Source organism: Acomys russatus, chromosome 15 (genome assembly GCF_903995435.1).
Source record: "Acomys russatus chromosome 15, mAcoRus1.1, whole genome shotgun sequence".
In the NCBI taxonomy this organism is placed as follows: domain Eukaryota; kingdom Metazoa; phylum Chordata; class Mammalia; order Rodentia; family Muridae; genus Acomys; species Acomys russatus.
This window is the reverse complement of record NC_067151.1, coordinates 66,254,427-66,272,859: the sequence shown is the minus strand read 5'-3', so window position 1 is coordinate 66,272,859 and position 18,433 is coordinate 66,254,427. Positions and strand designations below refer to the sequence as shown.

Here is an 18,433-nt window from a genome sequence, read left to right as displayed (position 1 = left end):
GCACTACTTGACACAGGTGTTTTGAAAACATGGCTCCCAGGTTACGTAAACGGCTCAGCTGGTAAAGGCGTTCCTCGCCAAGCACGGCGAGGCTGACGAGAGAACCAGTTCGCAGATTGTTCTCTGCCTTCCACACGTGCATCCTAGCACACAAGCCCACACAGGCAAACAAGTAGATAAATGTTAAGAAAAAAAGTGCGATTCCAGAGGGAAGAAAGCTGCCCGAGGGCTAACGGAACCTGGGGGCTCCAGAGACCCCTCACAATTCAGTTAGACTAACAAAGCCGGTGGAAATCTTGCTCTAATGTTTTGCTGTGTATTTTTCTCACATTATAAATTCTCAAGAATTTTCAAACACACTGTCATAGCATTACGTTGCTTCTATAAAACCCTGAGAGAGAGCTGGGCGTGGTGGCACACGCCTTTAATCCCAGCACTCGGGAGGCAGAGGCAGGCGGATCGCTGTGAGTTCGAGGCCAGCCTGGTCTACAGAGTGAGTCCAGGATGGCCAAGGCTACACAGAGAAACCCTGCCTCGGAAAACCAAAAAAAAAAAACCTTGAGAGAGAGACAGAATTACCCTCCTGTACTCTCTCTACCCCTCCGCTCCCCACACTCACATTCCCTGCCTCTTTTTCTGGTATTAAGTATTGTTTTTGTTGTTGTTGTGGCTTGGTTTGGTTTGATTTTGGTTTTTAGGGGCTGGGTTTCTCCATGTAACAGCTCTGGCTGTCCTGGAACTCGCTCTGTAGACCAGGCTGGCCTGGAACCCATAGAGATCCTCCTGCCTCTGCACCCTGGCCCCCCCCCCCCCAGTGCTGGGATTACAGGCGGGGGTCACCAGTGCTTGTTCCTTTTTATAACAATGTTTTCTTCATCACAGTGGCTACAGCTCATGGTAAAGGTTACCTAAGGACAACTTGAAAAAAAATCATATGCGACAGTGATAGAGATTTGAAACGACAGATTTATTAATAATCAACTTGGGGCTATGATGTTACAGACGGTTACTGGGGCACATTAGACCGCAGGGTGTAAGATACGTGAAGAAAACCATGAGTGGCATGGGGACAGACTCTGCCAGACGAGTCCCGCCTACAGGGCATTCTTGTCCGTAGACTTCTCAGGGAGAGGGGAAGTTATAAAGTGAACAGCCGCTAATCTAGTTAGTACAGTAACTCCGCATTGGCCGTGACACAGTCTCCTCTGGATAGAGGAGGCAAAATTAAGAGTGTATTCCACCTTTGTGACTTGTCAGAAAAAGAAGAGAGTCTTCAGATTTCTGGGTAAGAGCAGTAGCTAGCAATCCCACAGTGGTTGTTATTATTTCTCGACATCCGAATGTACCCTTCCTCACCAAAGTGAAGGCCCCAGCTGTAAAAAGGGGAAGAACACACAATTACAAATACAGTACAGCTATATTATCAATATTTTTATACCTGTGCTTTCCTGTAAATCATTTATATATGTATATTTAATCAATCAACCAATTAACTAATTATATCTGCATTGGAGTTTTGCCTGCATGTAGTGTATGTCTTATGTGACGGTGCCAGATCCCCTGGAACTGCAGCTACAGACAGTTGTGAGCTGCCATGTGGGTGCTGGGAACTAAATTCAGGTCCCTTGGAGCAACAGCCAGTGTTCTTAAGCACTGAACCTTCTCTCCAGCCCTACATTTATACTTTTTTTGTTTTGTTTTGTTTGTTTTTTGAGACAGGGTCTCTCTGTGTAGCCCTGGCTGTCCTGGACTCACTTTGTAGACCAGGCTGGCCTCAATCTCACAGCGATCTACCTGCCTCTGCCTCCTGAGTGCTGGGATTAAAGGCGTGCGCCACCATGCCTGGATTTTAGTCTATATTTTATTTTATCAATGAGAGACATGAAAAGAGGTCACATGTAGCCCGGGCCTGGAACATGGTGTGTAGGTAGGGGTGACTTTGAACACCGGATCCTCCCGCCTCTACTTCTGAGAGCTGGAACTATAAGAATGTGCCACCAGACTTCTGAAAGATCGATAAACCAAACACAAGGAAAGGTAGCTAATCAGATACCACTGTGTGCACACAGTCTGTAACTGTATAATTGTGTTATAGTTTAACTCCAGCTAGGGGGAAAAGTGTAAACCAAACGCCAGGAGGCTGGCAAGGCTGACAGAGAAAAATAGACCACTTGGCGCCTTTCTTAGGAACCACACAGTGACTGATCCAAAGCCAAACAGCTAGAGGCCAAACTTGCTCTACTCAGTCGCAAGTTAGGCAGCATGAAAGATAGGTTCAAGAGAAAAAAGGATGGGGCTGGCAAGATGGGCCAGCTGGCGTGGTGGTTTGAAGGAGACATGTGTCCCCCCAATATTTGCTGGCATTTGAATATGTGGTCCCCAGTTGATGGGGCCTTGCTGGAGGAAGTGTGTCACTGAGGACAGGTTTTGAGAGGTGAAAGACGTGTGCCGTTTTGAGTGTGCACTCATTGCCGTCCCAGGTGTGAACTCTCAGCTTTGCCTGCAGCTGTGTCTGCAACTGTTCCTCCAGGTGTGCCTCCAGCTGTGCCTGCAGCTGTGCCTCCAGCTGTGCCTGATGCCCACTGCCACGCTTCCCTGTCCTGATGGTAATGGACTCTTGTCCCACAGGAACCATAAGCGCCAAATAAAACGTTTCTTCTATAACTTTCCTTGGTCATGGTGTTTCATCACAGCAACTGAGAAGGGACTGAGACAGTAGGTGAAAGCCATGAAGCCTGTGGCCTGGGCCCAAGCCCCAGAATCCAGATACATACTTACACCCACATACTATGCACTGGTGCATGCACAGTGATACAAATAAAAAACTAAATTAAAGAGTAAAGAGTATCCATTCTCAGGCAAGAGCAGTGGTCCACACAAGAGCTGGCAGAACTAGGAACAGAAGACTTAGAAAAAGCCAGGCTTGGTGGCTCATGCCTTTAATTCCAGCACTTGGGAGGCAGAGGCAGGCGGATCGCTGTGGGTTTGAGGCCAGCCTGGACTACAAAGTGAGTCCAGGACAGTCAAGACTACACAGAGAGACCCTGTCTCAAAAAGCCCCCCCCCCCAAAAAAAAAGACTTAGAAAAGAGGCAGGCTCCAGGAAAACTTGAGGCAAATTTTGCTCAATTGGCCCCGGAGAAGTCTAGGATGACTCCCCAGTATCTTTTGGGCAACAGTGTTATGTGATATGCTTTGCTGACATGGGAAGTTCTGGAGGGAGCAGTGTGGTGGAGAGAGAATGGAATTCTTTGGCCATACTGGGTTTGGAGAAAGTAAACTGCCAGAGTGACTGGGGCCAGGTGAGTGTGAAGTTCTGGGCCATCGCTCCAGGGAGTGGAAGAGATCAGAAAGCCTCCAGCTCACAGGCTGTGGTAAAATCCTGAGTGGAAGGACGTAGACCGAGGCAGAAGTAATGCTGTGGGTCCGCGGGGCAGCAGGGACCACCACATTCAGGGGTCAGGAGTTGGAACAGTGTTCCTAAGAGGCTCTGAAAGGATGCAGTTCAGAGGCGGAGCTTAGGGGCTCGCACGCGCGCACACAAGGGCCTGCGCGTAGGCCCACACTGCTGAAGGAAGCTGAGAGCAGTGGGTATTCTACAGAGCAGGGGCTGACAAGGAAGGGTGAGGAAAGCCAAGCTGAGAGTGGCAGTGTACGTCTGCGATTCCAGCCCTCGGGAACCAGAGAGAAAGGACGGCTGGACGCTCAAGGCCAGCCTGGACCGCGGAGGGAGCTCTGGGCCAGCCAGGAGTAAATAAGACCCCATCTCAAAACATCAGTGCTAGAGAAATAAGAAAATTATTATAGAAGACAAACCGTGAGAACAGAGATGGCTTAGTGTCTCAGCCACTGTCCCATTGCTGTGAAGGGACATCATAACCACAGCAACTCTTAGAAAAGACAGCTTTGGTCGAGGGCTGGCTTACAGTTTCGGAGGGCTGATCCTCCCAGAAGCAAGCGTGGGGCTGGAACAGCGGCTGAGAGCTCCATCTTGCTCCGCAGAGGGTTGGGGGAGGGAGGGGCGGGGCACGGACTGGGCCACACCTCCTAATCATCTTAGTCCTTCTCAAACGGTGCCACTCCCCGATGACTAAGCATTCAAATACGTGGGCCTAGGAGGGCCGGTCTCATTCAAACCACCTCAGTGGGGCGGGGAGTAATGTCCCACGGGGCCTCGTTTCCCGTGCTCACCCTTGTTGCTGTGGGGACCAGCATCCTGACAGCAAGAGCACATTTGCTGATGACGTGCCCTCCGGTCCCGACAGTGAAGCCGACGGCGATGTGGGTGTGCGGATGCGTGTATTACCTGTTTTTCACAAGCCAGTAGTCCTTCCCATCAAGGCTCCCGTAGCCGACCACCAGGACCCCGTGATTCACGACCTGAGTGCAGGCGGAGTCGTTGTAGACACCTGAGAATAAAACACAGCCGCTGGGAGAGAGCTGAGCGCTGCCGCGTAACAGAACACACTTGGATATTCGACCTACATTTCATTAGGGATCTTGGAGTTGTGTCAAGGTGATTTAGATAATTGTTTGACATCAATACTATCTGTCAGTTCCCCTGACAAGCTTGAGACTGACACACAGTTCCAGCAGAAAATGGCCATTCACCACATTTTTCTAACTCTCTTAATTTATGTACAATCAGTTGTGTTTCTTTGTGTAAGTTCATAAATTGTTTTGTCCACTTTGAGCCTTTTCTTTCTTTGTTTAATTTATTTATTCGTATTTTATGTACATTGATGTTTTGCCTACATGTATGAGGGTATCGGAACCCCCGGAACTTGACAGACAATTGTGAGCTGCCATGTGGTTGCTGGGAATTGAACCTGGATCCTCTGGAAAAGCAGTCGGTGCTCTTAACCGCTGAGCCATCTCTCCAGCCCAACTTGGAGCCTTTCCTAAATTAAGTGCTCCTCAGCGCATGTCATAGCTTTTCTACTGCACACAAGCCAGAGTTCTGCGTTTAGTGGGCACTCAGGGGCTGTGCTACGGAGCTTTGCTTGATGGCGTATAGAGTTCTGAGTGTCAACCTTTAAAGAAGTGTGAAGTGCCGTCCTTTAAGCCTTTGCGGGCCAGGGTCTCACACTGCCCACCTTCGGGTGCCTCAGACTTGATGCATAGTCAAAGATGAGCCTGCACTTCTGATCCTCCTGCCTCCACGCCCCACGAGTTGAGATGACAGGCTCCCACCACCATGCTCAACATGTGTGTGCTGGGGATTGAACCCAGGGCTTCAGGTATGCCGGGCAAGCATGCTACTACCTGAGCCACGTCCCCATGCCTGCATTTTAAAAAAAGATTTCTTTAGTATGTAAATAATATGTGTATGTGCCCCAGCAGGCCAGAAGAGGGCGCCAGATCGCATTACAGATGGCTGTGAGCCACCATATGGGTGCTGGGAATTGAACTCAGGACCTCTGGAAGAGCAGTCAGTGCTCTTAACCTCTGAGCCATCTCTCTAGCCCTCCTGCATTCTTTTTTTTTTTTTTTTTTTTTTTTAATAGCCAAAAAGTATTCCACATTGTATGTTTGCTGTCTTTTCTTTATCCACTCCTCAGCTGCAGGTCACTTAGGTTGTTGAAAATTGTACTGCTATGAGCTTGAGAAGTGGCTTTTCAGTATATTGATTTAATTTCTTTGGGATATATTTCTGGTGGTGGAATTGTTGGATCAAATGGTAGGGCTTTTTTTTTTTCCCTTGGCGGGGGATTTCTATACCATTTTCCTTAAACATTGTACTAATTGATGTCCTTACAATAGGTATGCAAAGGTCTCCATGTCACCAGCATTTGGTTATCTTTTATTTTTATGTTTGTTTGAGACATGGTCCTGTTATGCAGCCCTGGCTGGTCTGGAACTCACTCGCCATATAGTCAGCGTCCTGTAAGCATCTTTGTTGACTTGGCACCAGCTAGATTATATAGGAAAAGTAACCTCAATTGAGAAAGTGTCTCCATCAGATTGGCCTGTAAGCAGGTCTGTAAAAGCCACTTTCTGGGTAATGATTGATGTGGGAAGGCCCAGCCTACTGGGGTTGGTACCACCCCTGGGCAGGTGGAAAAGAAGGCAAACTGAGGGAGCCATGGGGAGGGAGCAAGCCACGGGGAGGGAGGAAGCCATGGAGAGGGAGGAAGCCATGGGGAGGGAGGGAGCCAGCCACAGTGAGGGAGGGAGGGAGCCAGGGGGAGGGAGGGAGCCAGGGAGAGGGAGGGAGCCACGGGGAGGGAGGGAGCCAGCCACAATGAGGGAGGGAGGGAGCTAGGGGGAGGGAGGGAGCCACGGGGAGGGAGGGAGCCATGGAGAGGGAGGAAGCCATGGGGAGGGAGGGATCCAGCCACAGTGAGGGAGGGAGGGAGCCATGGAGAGGGAGGAAGCCATGGGGAGGGAGGGAGCCAGCCACAGTGAGGGAGGGAGGGAGCCAGGGGGAGGGAGGGAGCCACGGGGAGGGAGGGAGGCAACCGGTAAGCGACATTCTCTCAGGTCTCAGCCTCAGTTCCTGCCTTGGCTGCCCTGAGTGATGGATTGTAAGCTGTAAACCAGACACACATTCCCTCTCAGATAATTTTTGGTTGGTGTTTTAACACAACAATAGACACCTAACAAGGACAGCCAAGAGGGCTTAAAACTTGAGGGCGTCCTCCTGCCTCTGCCTCCCAAGTGCTAGAATTACAAACATTTGCCAACAAGCCTGGCTGTGTTTTGAGACAGTCTTATCACTCTGTTTTGTTGGCCTGTGGTCTGTCTTTATGCTGACACCATGCTGTTTGGCTGCTGTGACTCAGGGATGTACTCTGAGGTTAGAAATTGTGACGAGGGCTCTCACTTTGTTCCTTTTGTTAAAATGGCTTTGGCTGTTGGGGGTTTCCATGCTTCCACACACGTTTTAGGATTATCCTGTCTAGTGTTGTGGACAATCAAATTGATATTTGACTCTTCACTCTTTAAATCGAGGATGGGGATAAGGCTGTCCACTCCGCGGGTTTCCCTTTGAGTCTCTACAGCGCTCTTCGGCTCTCTGGATACATTTATTTTTTTTTTTTAATTTTATTTATTTATTTATTTGTTTGTTTATTTATTTATTTATTTATTTATTATACAGCCCTCTGCCTGCATGTACTTCTGCAGGCCAGAAGAGGGCATCAGATCACATTATAGATGGTTGTGAGCCACTATGTGGTTGCTGGGAATTGAACTCAGGACCTCTGGAAGAGCAGTCAGTGCTTTTTAACCTCTGAGCCATCTCTCCAGCCCTCTGGATACATTTATTATTAGGCCCCCTACCCTAGTTATAAGTTGAATTATTTTCTTGGCTTTTGGTTTATATAACGCACTCTTGGTGGATTTTATTTTATTTTATTGGTTTGTGGAGACTGGGTTTCTCTATGTAGCCTTGGCTATCCTGGACTCACCTTGTAGACCAGACTGGCCTCGAACTCAGAGCGATCCACCTGCCTCCACCTCCCGAGTGCTAGGATTAAAGGCGTGCGCCACCACGCCCGGCCCTCTTGGTAGATTTTTTAAAATGATTTTTTTTCCTTTTATTTATTTTATTTTTGGCTTTTTGAGTCTAGTCTCATTGTATAGCCCCAGCTGGCGTCAACCTTCTCATCCCACTGCCTCCCGAATGCTAGGATCACACACACACCTACCACAACCAGCAGCAACTCCTGTTTCCTATATGGATTATGGAGCCTGGAACATGGTTTTCAGCCGCATAGGTTTTAATCCAAGCTCCTCCACTGTCAGCCTGAGAGACAGGCGGGTTTACCTTTTTTTCCCCCTTTAATTTTGGTTTTAGATTTATTTTTATTATTTTATGTGCATGGAAGTGCACCACCAGCCTGCCTGGTACTAGAGGAGGTGGTGAGCCTCTGTGTGGGAGCTGGGAATCGAACCTGGGTCCTCTGGAACAATAAGTGCTCTTAACCACTGAGCCAACTCTCCAGCTCCAAGGCCCTTTTAGCTTTGCCATGGGGGTATTCATAAGCAAGTTGGGGTTACTGTGTTGATGAAACTAGTGTAGTTAATGAGTCTTAACCAGTAGGATTCACCAGTTGGAGTGAGGTGCCGCATACTCAGCCTCCATCAAGGGCGGCAAATAAGGCTGGCACCTCCATTTTTTTTTTTTTACCACTTTTGTAGAGGAAGAAGGACGGATGGCTGGCATCGATGGCCACCGACACAGGTCCTTTCGTGGCCACGGCTTCTTTCAGGGCGTCCTCGCTGCCGGAGGGGAGCTCGATATACCTTGAACAGGTGGCAGCACGGTCTTTTGCGTCATAGTGACACTTCTCATCCTACAAAAAACAAGCATAAAGTCTACTTCAATTTCCTGGATTTCAAATATGACTCCCTTGCCTCAGTTCTGCCCCCCTTCACCCGCCTCCCACCCCAATCCTCTTTCCCTCTGCCCCCAATGTCATTCTTGTTTGTTTTGGGGCTTTCTGTTTGTTTGTTTGTTTGTTTAAACGCTGCCCCAAGCTGGGCGTGGTGGCACAGGTTTATAATCCAAGCCCTGGGCCAGCTGCAGCTGTGAGACAGCACTCAAAGCAAACAAAACCCAAGAGGCTGCACTCTGGGAGGCCCCTCTCAGAAAGCTCAAGGCCAGTCTGATCTACAGCCTGAGTTCCAGGCCAGCCAGAGTTATTCAGTGAGACTGCGTCTCAGAAGCAAAAAAATAAAACAAAGAGCCAAAAGGTTGCAGATGTTTGCTGAATAACTGTTTCTCCCTGGTGAAAGAAAAACACCAAAGCAATACAGCTAGCTTAAGGTAGGAAGCTTTGGAGTGATGGCTATTGAAAATGTGATTTTACTGCATTTATTCGTATGCGTGTGGAGGTCACAGGATGGCTTACAAGACCAGGCTCTCTCCCCGGGATCAGTGATCAAACTCACGTCATCAAGCTGGGCTACAAGTGCCTTTAACTAATGAGCCATCTTGCCAGCCCTTGAGTGATAATTTTATCTGCCCTCCTTCCCCCCCCTTACATTACTCAACAGAATTTGTAAAGAAACAAAACAAACAAACAAAACAAAACAAAAAAACCAACCTGTGGCAAAGAGGACACCATTACTGAGCCTTTTAGGAGAATGAGCTAGCTGATGACCTGAAAATATAATTGAGCACTGAGGGCTGCAGGACTAAAAAGCTAAATATCAGATCCACAAAAGGCTTCTTATGATGGTTCCTTTAGGCCGATATTTAAATATGGGTGCCACTTGCTCCTTTGAAAATATTTTCTTCCTAGGTTGTGGCAGCTAAGACTCTATAATCCAACGTTTTGGGAGGTAAGGCAGGAGGAACAGGTGGGAGTGGGGGAGTGGGAGTAGGGGGCTGGGGGTGGGAGTCGGGGTAGGGGGGGTGGGGTAGTGGGAATGGGGGGGTTGGCGTTGCCAGTGTGGCAGCGGAGGGACCGAAGTCCCAGCAGACAAGTGTGACGCACCACGGCTTTATAGGGATAGGCCGCCTCCGATGCGATACCGCCATTATCTATGATGTACTGGAAAGCCTCTGTCATGAAGCCGCCCTCGCAGCCTTTGTTCTGGTACTTTTCCTTGGTTGAGCAATCCACCAGGTTCTGAGCGCTAAGAGACACCAGCTTCCCCGTTTTCAGCTTCAGCTGCCCTTCCAGGGCCCCCACAGCGCTGAAAGCCCAGCAGGCACCGCAGGAACCCTGAAACAGAGAGCAGTCCTCAATGGACGTCCCCACTGATCCCAGCAGGCATTTTTCTCCTCCTTCTCCTCCTCCTCCTACTCCGCCTCCTCTTCTTCCTCCTCTATGTATACAGTGCTCTGCCTGCAAATACACCTGTATGCCAGAAGAAGGCATCAGATCACATTACAGATGGTGGTTGCTGGGAATTGAACTCAGGACCTTTGGGAGAGCAGGCGGCACTCTTAACCACTGAGCCACCTCTGCAGCCCCCCAGGCAGGCATTCCGAATAGGACACACTGAACGTGTGCAAAGCCCTAACCATCTTCCCACAGATGCCCGGCTATGGTCGGTGTTCTAAGGACGCATTAACTCTCTTGTGGTAGAAAGGTGCCTGCGCATACATGTTGTAAACAGTGCAAATGATTTGCAGTTCAGAGTCAACGCTTTAGCCCAGGCAGCTGACTGCCTAGAGTGTTCATCTGCTGCCTTCTCAGCTCGCCAACTCTCAGAATAAAATGCACCTTTAAGATTTAGTTCCTGGCCGGGTGGTGGTGGCGCACCCCTTTAATCCCAGCACTCGGGAGGCAGAGGCAGGTAGATCGCTGTGAGTTTGAGGCCAGCCTGGTCTACAAAAGCAAGTCCAGGATAGCCAAGGCTACACAGAGAAACCCTGTCTTGAAAAAAAAAAAGATTCAGTTCCTGGGGGCTGGCGAGATGGCTCAGAGGTTAAGAGCGCTGGCTGCTCTTCCAGAGGTCCTGAGTTCAGTTCTCGACAACCACATGGTGGCTCAGAGCCTATACTGGGATCGGATACCTCTTCTGGCCCGCAGTGCTACATGCAGATAGAGCATTTTATATACATTAAATACATACTTAAAAAAAAAGGCTGAGCATGCAAATCACATATTTGAGAAGAGGCTAAGACACAATGTATGGTGGGGACTTAGTTTGGCCATGTTGTGGTTTGAGGCCAGCCTGGGCTATGTATGGAGCCCAAAAGAAGACATAAGTAAAACTAAGCAAAAGGCACCACAGGCCATAGGGTTTAGCTGGGAATAACAAAACAGTGAGATTCACGCCAGAGCGTGCAGGAGACCGGAGTGAGAGCTGGGTCAGCGGTGACAGAGCCAGCCTGTGACGCTGGGCCGGTGACAGTGACTCCGAGCCAGTGACACTCACCTGGTACTTCACTTCGGTGACACAGCCCCTCTCTCGCCAGTCCAGGGAAGCGGGCAGTTTCTGCTTAGGGTTTGCCTTGAACGTGCTGTTTCTCTGCCACTGTCTGGGCAGCCGCAGGGAACACAGGACTTCTTCACTGGTCTGCAAAGCAAGGACATGTCACACTGCACTCAGAGCCTTCACCTGTTCCTCCCCTCCCAGCTTGCTTCCCTCCCTCTCCCCTCCCTCTCCCCTCCCTCCTTCCCTCCTTCTCTCCCTCTCCCCCCTCTCCCTTCCCTCCTTCCCTCCCTCCTTCCCTCCCTCTCTCCATCCTTTCCTTCACTCCATCTCCCCCTCCCTCCTTTCCTCCATCTCCCCCCTCTCCCTTCCCTTCTTCCCTCTCTCTCCCCCTCTCCCCTCCCTCCTCCCCTCCCTCCTTCTCTCCCTCTCCCCCTCCCTCTCCCCCCTCTCCCCTTCCTCCTTCCTTCCCTCTCCCCTCCCTCCTTCCCTCCCTCTCCCCCTCCCCTCCTTCCTTCCCTTCTTCCTTCCTTCCCTCCCTCCTTCCTTCCTTCCTTCCCTCCCTCCTTCCTTCCCTCCTTCCTTTCTTCCCTCCCTCCTTCCTTCCCTCCTTCCTTCCTTCCTTCCCTCCTTCCTTCCTTCCTTCCTTTCCTCCTTCCTTCCTTCCCTCCTTCCTTCCTTCCTTCCTTCCCTCCTTCCTTCCTACCTTCCCTCCTCTCTCTCCCTCCCTCCCTTGCTCTCTTTCTTTTCTTTCTTTCTCTAATCCTAAGAATTGTAAATGTGTGGCCCACATAGAAATTATTAGAAGCGGAAGAAATGGGATGGAGACTGGGGGTTATTGCAGGATGGCTTAGGAGGTAATATCTGCCTTGGGTAAAGCCTTGTTTTATTTAAATATAACAGATGTCTGTGTTTTCATTGATTGAGGGTTAGAGAATACTGCCGTAATAATAGTTAGCCTAATAATAAACATTTATTAGGCCATGCTTCTAAATTAACCACAACATATTGGTGCCCAACTAAATCCATGTATCCACACCCTTAAAACATTCATCCTTTCTCATAGTTTATCAGGGGGAATAGCTCCCAGAGCAGTAACCCAAGCTTAGAACCTCCTGCAGGCAGAAGGGGACATGGCTCTGACTGCCTCTAGCTGAACCCGCCACACCTGCCTGGGAAACACAAGCCATTTTCCAATTCTTAATTATAGGGAAGTCAGACAGGAAGAAGGGTTCCTTAGCAATAGTGGGTTTTTTTTCCCTCCCCAAACCTTGCACAGTTCACATGCACACTAGCCTAACACGCGTGCATCCATGGGCCAGATGCATTTCACAAGCGCTGTTCCTGGCTAGTGCCTCCAGGCTCAACTCTCACTGGGCAGTGACAGCTCGGGTGGGAGAGGTGGGCAGCCTTTTAGGTAGAGCTAAGCCTAAAACTGTGCTTCATATGAAAGAGGCCACAGCAGAGTGCGCTTGGATCTTTTCTGGCTTTGTTTTAGCTGTTGTTGTTATGAACCTGGTTACAATGTGTTTAATGGTGATCACAACTTTTCACACCTCATCCATGAAAGTTCATGGAGAAATTAGGTAGAAAGCCAAGAGATAGGAAGGGGGAAAGGAGCCGGGCCCTTCTCCATAGAGTTGGCAGTGGCTGGAGTTTAAAACTCTCCAACTGTGAGGTGTTTGTTATGTCTTTCTGGGAAGGGTCCACCAAATACATTTTAACAACAACTAAATTCCAAGTAGTAATAGACAGGACTCCACCACTGCAGCCTAAGATGGCGCAACTGGCCCAAAACTTAAAGTGTTTTTGCCTCTTTGCTTGAAAATTTTTTGTTTTTCTCTTATAGTGGAAATATTTTACTGCTTGACATAAAACAATGAAATCTTAAAAAAGATTTTGACTGGATTTGAAACAAAAAAAAAAAAAATTTAAACAGGGCGATTATTGCATATGCCTTTAATGCCAACACAAAGGAGTCGAGACAGGCCAACCTTGGAATTCCGGATCAGCCTGTTTACACCATGAAGTCCAGGCAGGAGGCCCTGACCACTCTTTAATTGTTAGTTGATCAACTCATGGTCATGTCAGATATTAGTTTAATTTATCACAGGAATATACATCCTAGGGTTATCAGATAGATAGGAGTCTGTAGATTATAAAAAATAAATGATAGATAAGGGTCTTCAAAAACCTCAGAGACCTACAGAATATGGCATTCAAAAATGTTTTTTATTATTATTTTAAAAATTAGCCAGGCATGGTGGCGCACGCCTTTAATCCCAGCACTCGGGAGGCAAAGGCAGGTGGATTCCTGTGACTTCGAGGCCCGCCTGGTCTACAAAGTGACCAGCCACGGCTACACAGAGAAACCCTGTCTCAAAAAACAAAACAAAACAAAACAAAAAAACCCAACCCAACCCAAAACAACAACAACAAAAACTTATTCCTGTTTGACCAACACCTGAGTAGGCAAATGCTTTAGGCGTGGCTGAGGTTTGGGGGCTTTGAAGACAGAGAGGATATTGGGGAAAAAAAGAAGACAGGACAGAGGAAGATGAGGAATTGCTGTGGGGTAAGAAAAGAGCCACGTGAGCCCAGAGGAAGAACTCTGTGTTCTCATTGGTTGATAGCGGGCTAGAAAACATCACCGTAATAACCATTAGTAATCAGCATTTACTAGCCCACACTCCTAAATTAACCACAACAGTCTCCTGCGGTTGTGTCGCTGCCATCCCATTCACCTTCAAACTGCCTCAGGAATTACACTTGCCCAGTCATGAAATAAGGATGTTTGTGGTTTACCTACCTTGTCTCCCAGATGGTTCATGGCCACTGTAAATGTATGCATCCCCAGAGAATATTCCAGATTGTGACGCTTCACAAACCTCAGATTTTTTTCCCAGATGAGACGTCTTGCTTGTTCTTCATTCTGAGACATAAGAAAATGAATGCAGGGGAGTTTATTTCATTAATTTTAATATTCTTTCCCTGTGTTCCCGCCCTCGTGTGTGTGAGTATGAGTGTGTGGGTGTGTGAGTGCGAGTGTGCGCATGTGTATTGTGCAAGTCTGCGTGTGTGTGAGTGTGCGTGTGTGCATGTGTGTGTGCGTGAGTGTGTGTGTCTGTGTGTGCATGTGTGTGTGCGTGTGCGAGTGTGTGTGCATGTGTGAGCGTGCGTGTGCGTGAGTGTGTGTTTGTGTGTGCATGTGTGTGCACGCGTGTGCGAGTGCGTGTGCATGTGTGAGTGTGCGCACGTGCATGTGTGTGTGAGTGTGTGCATGTGTGTGTGCATGTGCGCACACGTGCGTGCACGTGTGGATGCAGAGGCCAGAAGAGGGCCTGCTGTAGAGCTGGAGTTTCAAGTGGTTGTAAGCCACCCAAAGTGAGTGCTGGGAACTAAGCCCGAGTCCTCTGCATGTCCAAAAGCACATAAGCAAATAAGTCCAACACAACTGCTAAAATCATATTTTAATTTTAATTTAAATTTTTGCTCTTAATTTTTAGATACTTATTAATATATAACACACATAATTAATTTCCTCTCTTTTTCTTTTTTTCTATATTGGGAATTTGGAGTTGTAAGTCCAAACTTTGGAAGCTTGTTTGATGCATGTCTCTTTATAAGCAACAAGCTCTAATCTTTCTAGATTTTTTTTCTTTTGCTTTTCTTTCTTTGTTTGCTTCTTTCTTTCAAGACATAGTCTTGCTATGTGGCCATAGCTGCCCTAGTAACTCACACTGTAGCTCAGGCTGGCCTGAAACCCACAGCAATCCCCCTGCCTTCAGCTCTTGTGTGCCCCTCACACCTAACTTTGTAAATATTCATAAGATTCTTTCTCATTTCTGAAAATCAACTCAGCTGACTATTAATTTCTGTCTCTTGGGTATTTGAAGAGTTTTATTTTCATTTTCTTCTGGTACTCATTTGTCCTAGTCAGGAGAACTGTGTGGGAAAGCATGAAGGGTCCGGCCCAGGCTCCCCAAGGTCACAAACACCCTCTGGTGCTCACCTCTCCTCAGTGGTGGGAGCTGAATGGGCACAAGCAGGAGGATGTCTGAGAGGTCACAGCGAGTATTAGACCAGCTTAAGATACAGAGTGAGGGGCTGGAGAGATGGCTCAGTGGGTAAGAGCACTGGTTGCTCTTCCAGAGGACCCAGGTTCAATTCCCAGCACCCACACGGCGGCTCCCAACCGTCTGTAACTCCAGTTCTAGGGGATCTGATGCCCTCTGCTGACCTCCGTGGGCACCACATGCACACGGTGCAGAGCCATACATGCAGTCGAAGCGCCCATATGCTTAAAGTAAAAATAGAATAATCCACAAAAGATGCACAGTGGTACGCTGTCTCATAAAACCAACAAAAAGTGAAGTATTTTTATACAGTTTACCTCCCTACATGCATAAGTACACACGCAGTTCCATTCACCTTTGGATTGTTCAATCTGCTGCTATACTGTATTTGAAGGGGGTGTTGAGTCTATGGAGCTGGAGAGACAGCTCAGAGGTTAAGAGTTCAAGTGCTTGGCGCATGCTCTGTTCCAGCACAACGTGGGGGTGATGGGGCTCTACACACCTGCACCCCTAGTTCCAGAGGATTGGGTGCCCTCTCGTCACCTCCTCAGACACCTGCACTCACATACACCCACCCACAGACACACTCACAGATGTAATTTTTGACATCTACACGTGTTTAAGTTAGAAGTGTTTGTTTTGTTTAATCTTCGGCATTTAGTGGTGTGTGTGTGTGTGTGTGTGTGTGTGTGTGTGTGTGTGTGTACAAGTGTGTGTGCACACGTGCATGTGGGTGCATGTGCACACGCATGTGTATGTAGGTGTGTGCATGCATGTATATGTGTATATGTGTACATGTGCAGGTGTGTGTATGTATGTGTACACGTGTGTATGAGTGTGTGTGTGTTTGTGTATGTGTGTGTGTGTTTTCATAGCACAAGCTTAGGGGTCAGAGGACAATTCTATGCAGCTGTGTGCTAAAAACTATAACACTGTGGCAAAAGAAGCCTAGAGCGCTGCACTGCTTGTGTCCAGGCATCGGAGGATTAGATCACTGAAACAGCCAAACAGTTCAAACCAAATCGAGACACTGGACGTAATCCCGTCAAAGCTCCACCACGCCACCACGGAAAAAACAATCCCGAGAGTTACGTGGAACTTCCGACAAGCCTTGAGCAAAAGAAACGAAAGTGGAGGCATCACGGTGCCGCACCTCAAAAGGCCCCACAGCGACCGGTGCGCACACAGGCCGAGCCTGTGACATGATAAGAAACCCAGAAACAAACAGGCGTGTATGACAAAAATGCCAAAAACACAGAGAAAAAGGACAACCTCACTGCTCTACCAGTGTGGGCATCGTGAGCCACCTGTAGCAGCAGAAAACTGAGTCCTTACCTGGCACAAAAGAACTGCTCATAATTGACTACAGAATTAAAAACAGGGCTGGTGGGCTGGAGAGATGGCTCAGTGGTTAAGAGCACCGACTGCTCTTCCAGAGGTTCTGAGTTCAATTCCCAGCAACCACATGGTGGCTCACAGCCATCTATAATGTGATCTGATCATACTGTATACATAATAAATAAATCTTTAAAAAAAAAAAAAACAGGGCTGGTGAGATGACTCAGTGGGCAAAGGCACCTGCAGCCAAGCATGTGACCTGGACCCTACATGGTGGAAGGCAAGAACTCACCCAAGTTGTCTTCACAGAAATGGAAAATAAACCAACAAGACCGTAAATGTAAACCTGGTGTGGTGGCACACGCCTTTAATCCCAGCAGTTGGGAGGCAGGGGCAGACGGGTCTCTGTGAGTTCGAGGCCAGCCTGGTCTACACAGTGAGTTAGTTCTAGGACAGCCAGCTATATAGAGAGACTGTCTCAAAAACACCCCCCCCCCCAAAAAAACCCGAAACCAAAACAAACAAAAATAAATAAAACAACAATTTTTTTTCAAGACAGCGTTTCTCTGTATAGCCTTTGTTGTCCTGGACTCGATTTGTAGACCAGGTGGCCTGGAACTCACAGAGATCCACCTGCCTCCGTTTCCCTGAGTGCTGGGATCACAGGTGTGCGCTCTGCTTAAAACAAAATTTTTTTCTTTTTTCTTTTTCTTTTTCTTTTCTTTCTTTCTTTCTTTCTTTTTTTTTTTTTTTTTTTTTTTTTTGAGACAGAGTTTCTCTGTGTAACCTTGGCTGTCCTGGGCTCGCTTTGTAGACCAGGCTGGCCTCGAACTCACAGTGATCCACCAGCCTCTGCCTCCCAAGTGCTGGGATGAAAGGCGTGCGCCACCAGGCCCGGCCACATAATTTTTTTTTAATGTCTGTTTTTACTCTCCTCTCCCCCTCCCCCTCCCTCTCTCTGTGTTAGCGTGAGTGCTGGTATTAGCATGCCACAGTATTTGTGTGGAGGTCTCAGGTCTTCATCTTCCACATTGTGAACTGGGGTCCCTTGTTTGGCCCTGCATGCTCCAGGCTGGATGGCCCATACGCTATGTCTCTGGCACAAGTTAGGAGGCGTGCTACTGAGCTCTGTCTTACGTGGGCTCTAGAGGTCTGAACTCAGTTCCTCTTTACCCACTGAGCTGCCTCCACAGCCGAGATTTTCTTTCTGTTCCTCAAATGTGCCTAATGTGGTCTCCCGTCAGAGTCCTGTACTCAATCCCTGGCTCAGGACCGGCCCCCCCCCCCCCCCCCCGACTTCCACCCATTTTGTCTGTTGGCCTGCTTTTATCAGCCTGCTGTTCTAATGTCCCTCATTTGTTGGCCTTCCCTGCTCCCTCCTACCACATCCCCAAAGACGTGTCACCGCTGCCTTCCAGGCCCCTGTCATCCTTGCCTTGCTTTCCTGGTTTTCCTTGTCTGTCATTACCGACACAACTCGCAGCAGTGTCAGGCCAGAAATGAGTGCACAGAACTTCTAGAGAGCATTGCGTGTCCAAATCCCATTTGGGGGTGGAGGAAATCAGGGCACCGTGGAAAAGCACGCTGCTTGAGGGGTAGCCCCATCTACCTTGTCTTGGTATTGTTTGTCATGGGTTTTCTTCCAGACTTCCCACTGGTGGTCCAGGGTGTGGTCTCTCTGCAGTTGCTCCGTTGCCAGGGAGCACACCAGCGGCATCCAGAGCAGCCACCTCATTCTGCGAAAGGGAAAGGAACAGAGGAAGCGTAGCCATTAGCTGTGTGCACTTTGGCCATATAGCTCCCCTTTGTTTGCTTGTTTTTATTTATAAAGACAGGTCGCTCTGCAGCCCAGGCCATCCTGAAACTTACCTCACAGCCCAGGCTACCCTGCCTGACTCCAAATCCCAAGTGCTGCAATTCCAGGTTAGAATAATACAGGTATCTCCTGGCGTGTTCAGGACGAAGAAGGAATTATGTCCAAAATACTATTTATTAAAAAAAAAAAAATGGGGGCTGGAGAGATGGCTCAGAGGTTAAAAGCTCTTCCAGAGGTCCTGAGTTCAATTCCCAGCAACCACATGGTGGCTCACAACCATCTATAATGTGATCTGATGCCCTCTTCTGGCCTGCAAAGGTACAAGCAGGCAGAGCAATCAATGTATACATAATAAATAAATAAATAAA

General features: G+C 48.4%; 1 protein-coding gene across 1 annotated transcript; it reads right to left on the bottom strand.

Moving 5' to 3' along the window:
• Window positions 1-1,199: 1,199 nt before the first annotated feature.
• Ctss (cathepsin S) lies at window positions 1,200-18,006 on the bottom strand. Its single transcript, XM_051157705.1, has 7 exons — window positions 17,859-18,006; window positions 13,645-13,767; window positions 10,839-10,979; window positions 9,446-9,676; window positions 8,134-8,299; window positions 4,306-4,408; window positions 1,200-1,373 (listed from the first exon to the last, which is right to left on the bottom strand). The coding sequence occupies exons 1-7, from the start codon at window positions 17,982-17,984 to the stop codon at window positions 1,274-1,276; spliced, it is 990 nt and encodes a 329-aa protein (XP_051013662.1). The 5' UTR covers window positions 17,985-18,006; the 3' UTR covers window positions 1,200-1,273.
• Window positions 18,007-18,433: the final 427 nt, after the last annotated feature.